This window comes from Lontra canadensis, unplaced genomic scaffold (genome assembly GCF_010015895.1).
Source record: "Lontra canadensis isolate GAN:19392208 unplaced genomic scaffold, GSC_riverotter_1.0 scaffold30, whole genome shotgun sequence".
Lineage (NCBI taxonomy): Eukaryota > Metazoa > Chordata > Mammalia > Carnivora > Mustelidae > Lontra > Lontra canadensis.
In genome coordinates this window covers 8,095,807-8,111,676 of record NW_022631024.1, presented here as the reverse complement: position 1 = coordinate 8,111,676, position 15,870 = coordinate 8,095,807, and the positions used below count along the sequence as shown (strand labels likewise).

At 53.8% G+C, this 15,870-nt stretch overlaps 1 protein-coding gene across 5 annotated transcripts in view; it reads right to left on the bottom strand.

Annotated features, from left to right (window-relative positions):
- The window catches only part of GSN (gelsolin), a 54,115-nt gene that overhangs the window by 23,557 nt on the left and 14,688 nt on the right, over nt 1–15,870 (bottom strand). Inside the window, exons 1-2 of one of the 5 annotated variants that reach the window (XM_032865761.1) lie at nt 15,335–15,357; nt 640–844 (exon numbers count right to left, since the gene is read on the bottom strand). In XM_032865761.1, coding sequence (XP_032721652.1) covers nt 640–835 — 196 coding nt within the window. In that variant the 5' untranslated portion in view covers nt 836–844; nt 15,335–15,357. Of the gene's footprint in view, nt 1–639; nt 845–2,844; nt 2,884–2,966; nt 3,139–15,334; nt 15,358–15,870 lie in introns of those variants that run through there. The other 4 variants (XM_032865759.1, XM_032865760.1, XM_032865762.1 and 1 more) reach the window with 4 other exon arrangements.

Genomic DNA, 15,870 nt, shown 5'->3' with positions numbered 1-15,870 from the left:
TCCCAGACTCCCAAGGAAGAAGAGTCCAGAGCCCCCAGGGCTACCCTGGCCTGGCTAGGGAAGCTGGGCAAGCCCCTGCCTTCTGTGGGCCTCAGCTGACCCATCTGTATAATGGGGCAGTCAGGGCTGGACTCCATGGTCTGTAAGAGTCCTCTCAGCTCTGACACATCCCCCATAGTCACCTCGCACTCGTTCTCCCACACTTACTCTCAGACCTCTAGGTGTGAAGTTGGGCCCAGGACCAGTGGTTCAATTCACAGATTAGGAAAGCGAGGCACGGGGCGGGGGGAAGAGACAGGATTTATGTCCCAGCAGAGGCTCCTGACTCTGAAGGGCAAACTGGGGTGTGACTGGGACTGAGCCAGGGAAGTCGGCCCCAGCTCTGAGCACCACGGGAACGTCTCGAACCCTCAGACACTCTCGTGAGGTCATGTGACATTGTCACCATGTCCCCTCTACAGAGCTTCTGAGTGACCTGCCAGAGGGCAGAGCTGGTGTCTGACCTAGAACAGGCTGGCTCTGGAGTCTCGGGACACCACTAGTCAAGGGGCTGGCACATTTCTGATGCCCGGCAGTCGCTCAGTTCCCATGGGCGCTTCCTGGGGACCATGCACTTTACAGGGGAGGGGGCGGCCTCACCAAGCCAGTAGTGGAGGTCATACTGCAGGTTCCCATTCCTCAACCGCACCGTCTTCAGGATGACGTAGGCGTCGCCTGTGAAGAAGTCTCCATAGAGGTTGGGGGGCACGGGCACCAGGTCAAACTTCTCCACGCGCCAGATCTGCAGGCCGGGCTCCTTCCCTGCCTTGAGGAACTCGGGGTGCTCCACCACCATGCTGCTGGGCTGGAAGAGACGGGCGGAGCCTGAGTGGGGGTTGGGGCCTGGGTGAGGACAGACCCCAGGGCACGAGGGAGGGTGGTTTCCAGCCCCAAGAGCGTCTCACTTGAGCCTCTGACTCTCCCGGCCCGTGAGGCAAGTCTATCTCTGTCTCTGAGAGTGAGCAAACAGGGCAGAGTTTAGGCTCCAGACCCTGTCCCTGACCAGAGTCTGTCTCGCCTCCTCAGCTCAGTGGTGATGGAAGGACAGAAGGCTCTACCTTCCTTCTCCCTCCCTTTCTTAGTGCCAATTGGATGGGGCAGCTGAGGCACGGAGAGGTGAAGTGATTCTGTCCCGGACCCCCAGCTAGGAAGTGGTAGAGCAAGAACTGCCCACAAGATCCAAGAGCGTAAACTCTGGAGCCATAGGGAGATCCCCTCAGATGGCAAAGGTAAATCTGGGGGTTCCCAGGGGTTCAGCGTGTTCCCTTCTAGCATCCTCAGCGGCTCTTAGAATTAGAAGGGTCCTCAGAGAGCTCATTATCCAACCCCATTCTGCAGATCTGGAAATTGAGGCCCAAACAGGGGAGGGAACTGGCCCAAGGTAACACAGCCTGTTTGCTTTTTGATCTTTGGAAGATTTCCCATGTCCCACCCATGTCCCCATCACACACCCAAGAAGGGCCTAGATGACTGAGCCCAAGTGGCCTCCTGCGCTGTTTGCCTCCTCCCTCCTGCCCCCCCACCAATATCCCACCCCCAATTCCATTTCTTGGAAAAGGTGGAGAGGAGGCAGCCAGGGTCTGTAGGAGCCTGTTGGAGATGAGGTGGTCAAGGATGGGGGAAAGGCCGTCCGACATGCACAGGGGCTAGAGATGGAGCAGGATGGTTAGCCTGGAGCCGGAGGGCAGAAATCAGCAGGCACAGGTCACCTCGGGCCAGAAGATAGATCTAAGGGAAACCAGATGGGGAGAATTCGGGCGGAGGGTGGAGAAACACAAAAGGAAAACAGGAGAGAGAAGGAGAAACCAGACAGGGCAGATCAGGGAAAGGAGAATACATAGAGTAATGAGGATAAGCAGACAGGGGTGAGGTCATACAAAAAAAGCAGGGGGGAGATACTAGAGAGGGAAAAAAGATATCAGATGAGAAAGAAGAATATGAAATGAAAGAAAAAATCAGAGGAGAGGTCCAAGGACAAGACACATCCTTGTGACTAAACCTCTCTGTTGCCTGGGAGCAGGAGAGCTCTGGTTGGCCTGAGAAATCAGGGTAAGTGACCACCCTGCACGCTTCCACTGCGGAGGCTCCTTGGCCGTAGGCCTGACAAATTTGTAATCGTAAACTGTGCAGTGGTCCCGGACTCTGCTATTCCCGATCTCCTGCTCCCTACTTCAGCCCACTCATGAAGGACACCAGGCCTGGGCCAATGCTGAGATAGGAGTCTAAGCCCTGAGGCTTTCTAAATACCAAAGAACTATTTTGTTTCCGCTACTGCATGTAGTTTTGTCCGTTTCTATGGGAAGGCAACTCAGTACATTCTCTGCAAGTTATTCACAGACTGTCAGGGCCGGGAGGGATCTTAGAGACAAGCCTCTCGTGGCCCACACCGTTGGGGAAGGGAAGCGACTCATCCATGGTCACTCTGCCATCTGGGAACAGAGCAGGGACCCCGGCTTCCAATTCCATGCTGGGTGCCGGCCTCCCTCACGCCGCACACTCAGGATCAGCAGTCACTGTCAAAGGCTCAACCCTCAGGCTGTTTAAGATCCTAAAGTGTCTTCTGAAACATCAGAGATTAAATGTTCAAGACAAAAAAAAAAAAAAAAATCAGAAAGGAGAGAGAAATCAGGCAGAGGGAAAAAGAGAAATCAAGAGGCGGAGATGGGCAGGAAATCAAAAGGCAGAGGCTAGGAAACAAGAAACCCGGCCAAGGTGAGGTTAGCCTCTAGGGAGGGAAACAGCCAGGGGCCCTGAGGTTCCCACCCCCAATCCACGGGAGCCCCGGAAGCAGCAAGAGATACTTACAAAGCAACAAAACAGTTTTTCCATTCTAGACCTGAATTACTCCCCTTTTCCTAGCGCTGTATCTGCAAGAACTTACAATAGAGAGTTACTCCGGGAGCCCCCGGGCCCCCCGGGGAACTCACCCGCGCCTGGGGCACCCGCCCCTGGGTCGCCCGTGCCTGGGCCGTCCCACGCGACGCGGTGGCCGCGAGAGCTGGCGGCGACAGCGCGCACAGCGCCAGGACTAGCGCGCAGAGCAGCACGGGCGCAGAGTGGTGCCGGGCCATGGCAGCGCCAGAGGCAGAAGACCCCAGTCCGCAGCCTCGATCTCCCGGTCACGGACCCTATATTGCCGCCAGCCCTTCCCACTCGACCCGGGGACCGCCCCTCAGAGAGGGCGCGGGCCGTGAGGGGCGGGGATTTGGCCTGGAGGTTGGAGACGTTGAGGATCCAACCCCGACCGACCCGACCGGGCGTGGCTGTCCCTTCACCCCTGCTCCGGGGGCGAGACCAAGCAAAGGGCCTGACATACAGCAGGCGCCAATGCAATGCACACTAAAGGGGTGCGTGCAGGTAGGAAAGGCAGAAAGCCCGGCTCAGCCTCCTGTGTGCCCCACGCAAACCCCCTCCCCTCTCTGCACCTAACATCTCCAGCAAAAACATAAAAAATGGTTTCGAAGGTTTTCCACACATCATATAAAGGCTGGCACCACCTCACATCCTTTACAGGTAGGCACTATGGACAGCCCCGTTTTACAAAGGGAAAAACTTGAGTGTAGAATGGTCAAGTCAAGCAACTTGCACACAATTAGGAAATGATGCAGCCAAGATCTGAGCCCAGGTAGTCCCGAGTAGAACCCACCCAGGCAGCATGCAGCTGCCCCCAGCCAGGGGCGGGAGTGCAGGGGGCTTGCCCTCACTGCTCCAATGAGCAAGCAAGACTCCAGAGGGACAGGCAGACCTCTGGGCTCCTGAGACTGCAGGTGCTAATTTACTCAAGACTGCCTTCTTTCCTTCTTTTTAGACAGTTTGTTTTTATTTTTTTAAGACTTTATTCATTTATTTGGGGGAGGGGCAGAGGGACAAACAGACTCCCTGAGCCCGGAGCCCAGCATAGGCAGGACCCCAAGATTAAGACTTGAGCCGAAGTCAGACTCTTAACCGACAGAGCCACCCAGGTGCCCCAACAGTTTTTATTTTAAAAAGGTTTTATTCTGGGGCACCTGGGTGGCTCAGTGGGTTAAGCCTCCGCCTTCGTCTCAGGTCATCATCTCAGGGTCCTGGGATTGAGCCCTGAATTGGGCTCTCTGCTCTGCAGGGAGCCTGCTTCCCCCTCTCTCTCTATGCCTGCCTCTCTGCCTTGTGATTTCTCTCTCTGTATAGGATAAATAAATAAAATCTTTAAAAAATAAATAAACAAAAAGTTTTATTTTTATCACAACTTAAGTTCACCTATTTGTACAAAAGTTGTTCCCTCTCTACTCTACTCAGTTCTCCCCAGGAGCAACCTATTCTACCTACGTCTTTTAGCTGATGCTTTTGGACTTACCCTCCTGTCTTAAATACCAAGTGCTTGCTGGTTCTTGCAGTTGTTGGTAGCGGTTCTGTGGGTTTGTGTGTGTGTGTTTCCCCGCCCCCCCCTCCAGGGGCAGAGGTCTTTTTTCAGTTCCAGATCTTATCTATTAGCTGCCCTGGGGAAGACAGGGATTTAAGTCTCTTCCCCACTCCAAGGCTCCCTTCCCACCCCTCCACTCTCCGCAGTGTTGTGTTAGAACAAATACTGTTCCAAGTCGAGGAGGCCTGCCTCCCACCTCCACCAACTCCTCTCTCCTCCCTCCGACCCCTCTGCTGGATCCACTTCTCTTTCCAAGTTCTCTTTCCATCCTCTCTTCCAACAGCCTAGTGCTATGATAGGAAGCAAACTGAGGAGCTGGAGACTTGGGTTTGACCCCCACCTCCACTGTGCCTCAGTCTCCTCATCTACTAAATGGGTATAATAGTTGCTGAAGATTAAATCAGTCTGTAGGTATGAAAATGGCCTGGTAGCAACTAGGTAAATGGGAGTCCCTGTCCCCATTCTCCCCAAGCTATGGTCACCTCTCCCAGCTCATCCTGGAGACCAGCTTCTATCGAATCAGGCTGAAGTTTGCCCTATACCACCCCAACTTCCCCCCACGTGAGAGTGTCTGTGGGTCAGATAAAGAGCTAAGGAACACAGAGAGAAGGCAATTCAGACTGTAAGGATTACAAAGAAGCTTCATGATAGAAAGGACTTGTGACTTAGGCCTCAAAGGACAAGGAGGAGGAAGATTAAGAATAAAAGACATTCTAGGAGGGGGAACAGCATGGGCAAAGGGCAAGCAAACACAGGTCACATTCAGTGGGTAAGGAGGGGTCCAGCCTAAAACACAGGGATCAAGGAGAGATGAGAGGGTGGCAGGAGTCACAACAGCCCGTGTGTCCTGCTGGAATCTGAACATCATCTCGGTGTCCATGGGGAGTCCCAGGGAGGTGCCCGAGGTCTTGGGCTGCGTGCCTAGGCCTGGGCTGGCAGAGTCTGCATTCAGAGCTCTTCCCTCTTGCTGGGGATTTGGAGGATTATAAAAACCCCACAGTTCCTATAAGCTCTTGCCGTAAGCATAAACCGGTTTCACCTCTCTGGATAGCAATTTAGCTCCCCGAATTCAAGGAAGACACAATGCAACAAAGTTCCACTTCCTTCAGTATTACTTACAAAGAAACACCAAAATATACGTGCAAGGACGTTCACTGAAGCATTGTTTGAAGGAAACTGGAAAGGACCCAAGTGTCCCGGTTCAATAAATTATGGAGCCTCCATACAATGGACCACTTTGCAGCTGTGAAGAAAGAATGAGCTGGATCTGATTATGCCTGCCACACAGTAGGGAAGCAGGAAGCAACAAGAAACCCCTAAGTGCAAAAGGCAAACTGTACGAGGACTAGCGTCCGGCTCCTCTCCTCTTTTTGGTAACAGTTCCATTTCTCCATACATCCTTAAAAAGTCAAGGAGGGGAAACCCCAAACTGTCCAGGCAGTTTGCTTGAAAGGCACAAAGGGGGAGAGTTTCACCCACAAACACGGCCGTGGCTGCTTGAGGCTGGAGGGAGTGCCCAGATTCAGCCTGCGAGGACACCCAAGGGTGACGAGAACATTCTAACACTGGAAAATGGTGACAAATTACACACCCGGAAAATCTACCAAAAACCAGAGTACCGAACGCTTACAATGGGCTAATTGTCATGGTATATAACTTACACCTCTACGTACTTGCCTGGAAATAAAATGAGCTGTAGGGCCTGAAACAATTTACAAGAATGTATGCATCCATGGTCGTTCGGTTTTTTTCTCTTTTTAAGAGGAAATAATACCATTCGAAATAGACTTCAAGTGATGCCTGCTCATTAGACAGCTTGGAAAACACAAACAAAGTAGGAAGAAGAAATTTCCTCATCCTCCCAGTCCCCAGAGTGAAAGTGAGTTGGCAGCTAGCCTAGCTGAGTTGTCTTTCTGGAGCAGTGTGGTCCCGACCTGGCCGCCGGGTGATTCACAGAAGGCTGCTGTGGCTTGGCCTTGGCCCCGGGGGTCACTGACCACCAGCCTAGGGTCCCTGCCCCCCAGGTTACTGATTACAAAGGCCCTGCAGCTTTGCTTGTCACATAGCTCAGGGATCCTGGGTCCTGAGCCTCGGAGACCTGGCAAAGAGACTCCAGCCCCTCCCCCCTGGGGTGCCCAGAGCCTGGAAATTCTTGCTACCAGGCAGTGGCGTGTGTGGGCTGTGATGGGGCACCACGGCTTTACGCTGCTCCCCGCCCAGGGAGGATGCATGAGTTCGAGACAGCAGGGGGATTGGAGTGCAAAAGAAAGAACCCTCGGTAAAAAGAAAGAGGCTCAAGGGCTAGCCCTACCTCTGTCACTGACTTCTTGGGTGACTTTGGATAAGTCCCTGTCCCTGTCAGGGCCCCAAGTCTCCACATGCCCCATGCAGTAGGACAGCATGCTGTGACCCTGAGATGCATTCCCAGAGACTGGCTGTGCAACCACATCCAGAAGCTGCGTATCTGTGAGCCTCAGGGTTCCCATCTGTAAAACAGGTGCACTGGTGGGGGTCACGTCTACTGGACCCTCTGATTCAGACAGGCCAGGGCTCCTGACCTGCAGAAGGAGACACTACCGTCACCAATGCCCCCTCACTTCCGGGTCTAGACATCTCTGGGAGAAGAGAGGGAGGAAAGCGGTGGGGGAGAGGCAACACCAAGTCTCCTCAGCACCCAGGGGAAACAGGCATTCAAGTCCCCATGTTACAGACTGGGACACAGACTCAGGGAGCTTCAGTCACTGGCTCAGGGACACTCAACTGGAAGGAGACACTGCTAAGATTCCAACACAAGCCTGGCCGGCTCTAGTCCCCAAGAACTGTCTGGGGGGATCAAGCAGGACCACCTGCCACCATCCGGCCCCAGGCAGGGAGCAACAGTGACGGTTCCAGATAAAGGGCCGTAAACCAGCCAAGCCCAGGCCAAGCCTGGCAGCCAGAAGTCTCTGAGGCAGCCAACCCCAACCCCTCGCCTCCAACACACACACACCTTCCAGACTGGGGCAGGAGGTCACAGGAAGGCCCTCTCGGCCTCCACATACCTGTGTGAGAACCTGGGACGAAGGCATGTCCCAGGAAGACCCCCAGCTGTGGCCTCTGAACAGAGGAGAGACTGAGGCAGCCGTACTCTGGGCCACTCCCAGGTGCTCAGGTCAGGCGTGGTTTCTTTGGCAGGGGAGGCAGGCTCTGCCACCTGACCCGTCCTGTGAGCCCTAATCCCTGTTCTCCTCTGGAACTAAGACATCTCCCCGACCCTCGATCTTGGCTGCTCCTGGCTCCCCACCACTGCCCTGTACCCACTGGACAGCTTTTCAGTGTCTGCCACCGAAAGGGGCCCATGTCCCTCCCCTGCAGTTGGACCCCCTCTGGACAGCTCCAGCCCTGCTCCCTCTCCTTCTGTGACCTTAGGCTTGTCTTCTCGTGTCTCTCTGGGCGTCGCAAGGCAGCTCACAGAGACTGGAGGAGGCAACCTCACCCTCCGCCCCCAGCCACTATGTACAAAAGGCCCTTGGCTGGGCCTGGAAGACACCACCCTGTTCTTTTCTCTTCACCAAACACTGCCGTCCCTGACTTCTCTGGCAGCCAGCCACTCATGGGAAGCCCTCTCTCCCGGAGCTTGTTTGCCTTCTGGCTCGCTGCTGTTCCCTGGGTCCTCCTGGGAACCCCCGCCCCTCTAGCCCTGGATTTTGCTAATTGGAACAATAGTCAGTAAACAGAGAAGCCAGTTATGAAACCCAGCGAAACTGGACGGGGCCTCGGTGCGATGTGGGGAGCCTGTGGACTTGAAAGCCCATGGGTTTCAGAACCTGGGAAATTCCGCTCCTGGGACCAGGGCCTCAGTCTCCTTATCTCTAGAATGGGAGAATGATACCTATCTCGAGGAGAAGCGAGGAGGCCCAAAGGCCCGGCACACAGGAGGAGCTCTGCAAAAGTCAGCATCCTGAACTGAGGCCTTGGCTCCGCACGTACACACGCAGGAGAGGAACGTGGCAGGGTGGGAGAGAGGTTACAGATTCCACAGTGAGATTCTTAAGTTCAGGTCGGAGTTGTGTGACCCAGAGCAAGTTACCCTCTCTTCGGAGCCTGGGGTCAGCCGTCTGTAAACAGGGAGAGTGGGGCCCATGAAAGGGTGGCTGGGAGCTCTGGAGCCGGGCTGCTGGCGCGAGTTACCCAGAGGAGGAGTCGTTAGCTGCAATGTTCACTAGTCCATCCTCTTTGTAGATAATGACACCAAGAATAAGAGTGTAATTTCTCGGAGTCTCACAGCAAGTACCTGGCAGGGCACCCCTAGAACCCAGGTCTCGGCTCCCAGATCAGAGTTGAGGCCTGAGCCCATGACAGGACAGGGTCCCCTGGAAGAGCCAGCTGGACCTCCGCCTTGGCCCCATCTACCCCGGGTATGGACAGCTGTTGGGGAGATGGCCAGTAGAGCTTAGCTGAAGCCACATCAAGAGGCCAACTATCCCAGGGACCAAAGCCACTGGCCCTTTCCCAGTTTCCGGAGGTAACCCCACCTAGTGCTGAGAGCCAGCCAGGACAGGACATTGAGAGGGGGCCTGGCCCCACCACTTCCTGACCCTGTGCCCTGGAAGCAGCCAGATTTGGCCATGGCTGCAAGCCCAGCACCCTTCCTGCCAGGGTCCACTTTGTAGTGTGTCTCCCCTTCTCTGGGGGAAGAGCTGGCCCTCCGAGGCTTGGCAGGCCAGAGGCTGGGGCTATAAACAGTGGCAAAAGCTATGTTCCAGCCCTTTGGGCACCCTGCAGCCCACTAATAGGGGACACAGGGCACAAACACAAATTAGCAGCAAGATAAGGAGGCCCAGTTACAGGCATTGTAGCTGCGGCACCAGTAGAAGATGGGGACCCAGTCTCCATCTGCAAACAGCTGGGGAGACCGGGCCTATGAAGCCCAAACCAGAGCCAGAATGAGCAAAAGCCATGGGAAGCAGCTCTCTGTTCCACAGAGGAAAGGCTTTCCAAGAAGGAGAAAAACAATGAGTATGATTGTGGAAAGAGCTCCTGCCAGGAAAATGTGGGTGTAAATCCCTGACCTAGCGCTTCCTAGCTGCGTGGCTTTCAGCAGGTTGCTTCTGCTCTCTGGGCCTCAATCTCCTCATCTGTAAAATGGGGATTATAATACCTTCTTCCTAGGGTTGCTCTGAGAATTTAGTACGGTAAAACATATGTGGGGCTTCGCCAAAGTGTTTGGCATAGGGTATACAACTATAAAGAAAGCTTTGGTTACTGTTTGCTGGGAGTTGGGTGAATTATCTCTCTGAGACTGAAGTTCCTTGTGTATAAAACTGGAGTAAAAATACCTTTCTTAGGGTACCTGGGTGGCTCAGTGGGTTGAGCCTCTGCTTTTGGCTCAGGTCATGATCTCAGGGTCCTGGGATCGAGCCCCTCATTGGGCGCTCTGCTCAGCGGGAAGCCTGCTTCCTCCTCTCTCTCTGCCTGCCTCTCTGCCTACTTGCGATCTCTCTCTCTCTCTCTCTGTCCAATAAATAAATAAAATATTTTAAAAAAATACATTTCTCAGGGCACCTGGGTAGCTCAGTGGGTTAAGCCTCTGCCTTCGGCTCAGGTCATGATCTCAGGGTCCTGGGATCGAGCTCCGCATCGGGTTCTCTGCTTGGCGGGTAGCCTGCTTCCCCCCCTCTCTCTGCCTACTTGTGATCTCTCTGTCAAATAAATAAATAAAGTCTTTAAAAAAAATACATTTCTCAAAGGCAAGTGGAGGGGACTGAATGAGACCATAAATGGGGAAGATCCTAGGACTATGGCTGGTATAAAATAAATGTTCAAAAAATTCCACTTCCTTTCCCCTCTTCTGGAGAGGTAATGAGCTAGCCGGCGGTGACCCAGCCAAGAGGACTCAGGTGACAAGTGAACCAGCTCATCTCTAAGGACCCTTTGGGGCTCTAGGATTCTGAAAGAAACAGGAAAGGCAAAACTGTTTGTGCCATTTTCCCAAAGTCCCCTCCTGCCTATCTAGGGATCAAGCCTATCCTTCACCAGGACCCACCACGCATGTTAGAAGCTCCCAAGGCCAACAAACATCATGGTGGGAACAACGACAACAGGACATCAGAATATAGTGACATGTCCCTCCCGCCACAGGCTCCAAATGAAGCCTTTCTCTGTCCCTGAGCTCTGCACAGTCAACTATGACCAAGACCCCCGTGCTGGGCTCTGACAAGAAGATCGAGCCCATCTACCTGGGTGTCAGTCTGCACCTTGCAGGCAGAACTCTCGAGAAACACAAAGGGGGTGGCTGTGGGACAGAAGAGAAATGACAGAGTCCAGGAGCAGGCACCAAGCCCCCAAGAGCTCAGGATACCAAGAATGACCCACAGGATGAAGGACACACAACCTTCCAACAAAGGGGACACAAGGTAATGTCCTGTGTGAGTCTGAACACAGCCTAAATCCCTACTGCAAGGGCGCTTAGGCAAGTGGCCTTTGTGCAATGCCTTAACTTCCTCTTCTAGAAAATGGGGTGACGATTCCTACCCTGTGGGGTGTCTGGGAGGATTGAAGGAGCCCCTGGCACTGTGCCTGGCACACAGCAGGTGCTCAATAACCAAAACATCCAAAGACAAACTCCCAGCATATATGCAGGCCCTAGACACATACAGCTTACTGGCCCCCATATCTACCCTTGAAGACCTTTACCTCTGTGTCCTTGCAAGCAGAACAGGAGAGGGCTGGGGGTGCTCAGCCAAGGCCCAGAGACCCAGAATGGTTGATGGTACCAAGGATGGGGCAGCATCTCAGGAGAGGGCCTCCAGCCAGCACCTAAAGAGCCCACCCTGACTTCCAGCCCCTCTATGAGTCCCTCCTTATGACACCCTGCCTTCTTCTCTGGTCTGTCCCCACCGCAAAGAACAAGGCCTCTGGAGTCACCGTCTGATCCCAGTCCTATCACTCAGGACCCGGTGACCCTGAGAAAGTGACTCAACCTCTCTGAGCCTGTGTCCTTGGGTATACAGGGTGGCCAGGTGAACTCACAGGCTTGCCAAAACTTGATACTAGTAGAAGTCAGTTATGGAAAAACTGCAAAGCCTATGACATGATTAGAGATTCTTTGCAAAATATCTCAAACTTTTACCTGCAACAGAACTACCAGAGATTCAAAGATATTTTTTACTATTACTAATCCTTTTAATTTCAATAGTTTTGTTTTTTTTTTTTAATACTTTCCCCTCTTAAACATAAACAGAGGTAGAATAGTGGAATGCTTTTATTCCTTTCCCCGCTCAGAAAATAATCACGACCAGCTGGAAGAATGAAACAAGATCCAGCACACAAAACCCAGTGCCTAGCCCACAGTCAGGCTCCGAAATGGGGGACCCTCTTCTCTCCCTGGGGGTGTTTCCAGCTTCATCTATACCCAGGCACCTGCCCTGTGACCAGCATCCTCCTGCAGGGGTCCAGCCCTCTGGGGGCTTCGGGAACCCTCTGTGACACTGAGCCTAACCAGAGTCATCCCACCGAGATGTTTTTTACAGAAGGGCTGAGGCCAGAGCGGAAGTGCTCAACCTCCCCACGCCCCCAGCTCCCAGATTCACAGCACTTCCCTCCCCCATGGCCCAGGACTGTCCTGCTTCAGGGTCTCCATCTTTCCCCTGCCTTCGACACTCCCATGATCCATGGAGTCTAGCCTCTGCTCTGCCTCTGCATGACCCTGGGCAAGCTCCTGCCTCTCTGAGCTCCAGTCTCCTCATCTGCACGCGAGCAATTGGGGCTCGCGTGCAGACCACACAACATAACACTGTGCGCACCAGGTGCCAGAGGGCTCAGGAAATACTAGCCTGAAGCCACAGCCTCCGCCGGACATTCGCAGACCCTCCACCCCTCCAGCAGCAGCTGGTGGCTATCTGCTTCTCAGCCCCAACAGCTGTGCATGCTCTCTCCCCTAAAACCCCAGAATGCAGACATGCCTGCAGCCAGCACCGGCAGGCAGCCCGGGAGGGGAGCAGGGGAGAGGAAGGCTTAGAGGAAAATTACCCGGCTCTGGCCCAGCCAACACTGGCGCTCACAGTTTACCCCCAGAGAAGGGATCTGGGGGTCTGGCAGGCTCTTTCTGAGTCATGGTCTGTCTTGGCCCCAAGCTTTGACCCCTGTCTGAGCTCGTAGGGTGGTAGAGGGTACCATAAGCCCTACTTGTCCACTCCCACTCTTTGGCAGCGAAAGAGACAGGGAGGAGGAGGCAAAAAAACAGACAGGCCTTTGTGAGAGGAGCAAATTGGCTCCTGCTGCTTTGTGCTGAAGCCCCAGGCAGACATGGAAAGGGTCCTTCTGCGACCCGGGAGCCTGTCCCGTTACTGTATCTCAAGCCCTATACCCTGGCTACCATGTCCCAGCATCATACACACCACGTTCTCCATGCCCCACAGCAGTCCCGTGTTCCTCATGCCTTGTCCTGCATGTGTACCCCGACTGCGTGGTGTGTGGACTGGGGCCCAGGTCACTTCGACCGTACATCGTGCTCCATGAACTTCTGTGTTCGATGCTGTGTTGCATGTACCACCTTTTGAAAAACCAGGTTCTGTCCCATGAAAGTGTGTGCCACAAACTTTGTGCCAGACCCACGAACAGCCTCCCTCACTCTGTGCTGTGATTTCAGTCAGATTCCCAGCCCTTTCATCCATTACCTATGCGATCTGAGAGCAGTCGCCTCCGCTCTTGGTGCCTCAGTATCTTTGGCTGTGAAATGGAAATGATATTAACACTCACTGCATAAGAGTTGTTGTGGGAATTGAAGGAGATCATGCATTTAAACTGCTTAGCCCAGTGCAGTGCACAGAGTCAACACAGTGTTTGCTAACACTGTTACAAGAACACCCAGGCATCTGTACTACCTCCTGTATGCTCCCTGACAGGATCCCACATCCCTGGCTCATACAAGGCATCAGACCTTCTACCACATTAGGGAAATTCAAACAGTAAGGTACAAGAAGGCTATGATTTTCCCCTCTCCTACGGAGGAGAAATCCAAGGCTCAGAGAGGGGCAGTAATCTGCCTGAGGTCACACATCCAGAAGGAGTAAAGCTGGGAGGGGCAGACACAGGTCCGGGCACTCAAAGGTACAGAAAGTAGATTAGTGATGGACCCCGGTGTGTGTGTGTGTGTGTGTGTGTGGAGACTGACAGCAAGCAGGCAGAGGCATCATTCAGTGAGGATTCGGGGCAATGAAAATATCCTCAAACTGGATTGTGATAATGGTGGCTTAACTCTGTAAAATTCGCTAAAAGTCATTGAATTAACTAAAACGGGTAAATTATGTGTATGCAAATTACGTGTAAATTTGCTTTGACAACTTATGTACATTGGACTTCCAAAAAGCTGTGTTTTGTGTTGTTGTTGTTTTTTTTTTTAAAGCCCATGTACTTCCCATGCACCATTCTGTCCAAGCATGCAGCAAGAAAAGGGACTCTCCTTGAATAAGGAGGGTGGTCAAGCCAAGGCTTAGCAACCGCTCTGAGGCCCAGCCAGGAAGAGCCTTGCACTGCAAGGTTCCTGAACACCTCTGCAGCCCAGGTGTGCAGCACAGTCACCTGGGGAGCTCCGGGAAACGTGGATTCCCAGGCCCCACGCCCAGCCTCTGAATCGATAGGTCAGGGTGGGGCCCAGGCACCTGGGATTCTGAGGCTCAGCCTGAAATGGGAGCCCTGATCATAGCCCAGCATCTCCTTTCACACTTGGGGAAACAGAGGCCAGGCAGGACTGGGGACTTATCAGAACTAGTGGATCAAGCAGTGGGAAAGCTGGGGCTGGAACTGGTGGTGGGGGGGGCCTTTCTTGTCCTTTCTCTCGTTTCCCTCCTCTTCCCTGGCCCTCTGCCTCCTGGTGACTCAGGGCTCTGAGTCAGACTGTGGCTCCACAGAGTAAATTTCTCAGGAAAAACAATCCCCAAACAAAGCCTCCCCTGATCTGGGGAACAGAATAAGCCCAGGAGGCTAAGAGAGGGTGGGGTGAAGGACATAAGCTGGAGGTGGAGGCCAGGACCCAACGACCTGGTCTCTCCTATTGACCACTGACTTGCGTGGGGCCCTAGAGACGGCGCTTCCCTGCCCTGAGGCTCCGTTTCCCCACCCGTAAATAACACCTACTACTGCACATAGAGGCTTATTGTGGACACACAACATGGTAAGTATTTATAAGCTTTCTCTTGTTGATAACGCTCCCCACAAACCCACGGCTATCATCATGCCGTTTCACAGGCAGGGAAACTAAGGTGCAGAGGGGTTTATCCAAGGTTGCACAGTTAGGAAGTGCAGAGAGGTGTCTGCATCTAGGCCTGTGTAAGTCGGAGGTCTTCCTCTCACGCCCACACATCTTGAAAACACACCTACTGCTGCGTCAGCACGCAGGTCATAGCTAATCAAACACAAGGCGGATGGCCACCGTGGCTTCCCGACCACAAATACCTTCCCGACCACAAAGGCCTCCTCGCGCCTTTGCTCCCGGCCCTGCAGGGAGCGCGCGTGAACTTGAGAAATCATCCAGTGGCTCTGGGCAGCAGGAGCGCAGGGCAGGGAGCATCCAGGACCCAAAGAGCCTTACAGCAGGACAAGTACAAGAACAAAGGGAGGTTTTTCTCCGGGGAACTGGGAACCGGCAAGTCAGGAGGAGGGAATAGCAAAGGCAGAGGCTCCAAGGTGTGACCCACATAGAACAATGAGGACACTGGAGAGGCGTGGCTGGGGAAGGGGTCTGACTGCCATGAGTCCTGGCCGGGTCCCAGGCGGTAGGGAGAACAGGATCCCAGCTGATGTCTGCTCTGTAGCCAGCCTGGCTGGTGGAAGTTCTACGAGTTGGGAGTTGGGACTTCCCCTGGATCCCCTCTTGGAGCAGGCTTCAGGGACCACCTCAGATCCCCTGCTACTCACCCACAGGTCAGAATCGCCCCCCAGGGCCTCTTCCTCGGCCATAGCTGGGCTGGGCAGAGAGCAGGCGAGCCTCTCCTTCCCACGTCAACCTAATCACACAGGCCTATAAATAGGACCCTGTGGCTTAGTCCAAAATAGCTATGCCAGGTTCAGCTCCGCAGCCCTCACATGGGCACACACGGTTCCGGAAATGGTCCTTGACACACTGCCCCATTAAAAACCAAAATGTCCTCAGGAAACTATTGTTTCATGCTCTAATTCACTTTCTCAAACATGAGGCAGTGTGGGCTGGGAAGAAAAGCCCACCCGACTAATGGTGATGTTTGGAGACGGCCCCTGTGAGTCCTCTCTGCTTCCTACTCACTGGAGACCCTGAGCAAGCCACTACTCTCTCTAGGCCTCAGTTTCCCCAAATGTAACTAGGTGGTTGGATGATTTTCTCTGGGCCTATCTATCCAGGATACTCCCTATAAGTGTCTGAGAGAGCTCCTAGCCCCAAAATGCCCATTCCATTATTACCCCTTCCCCCATTGACT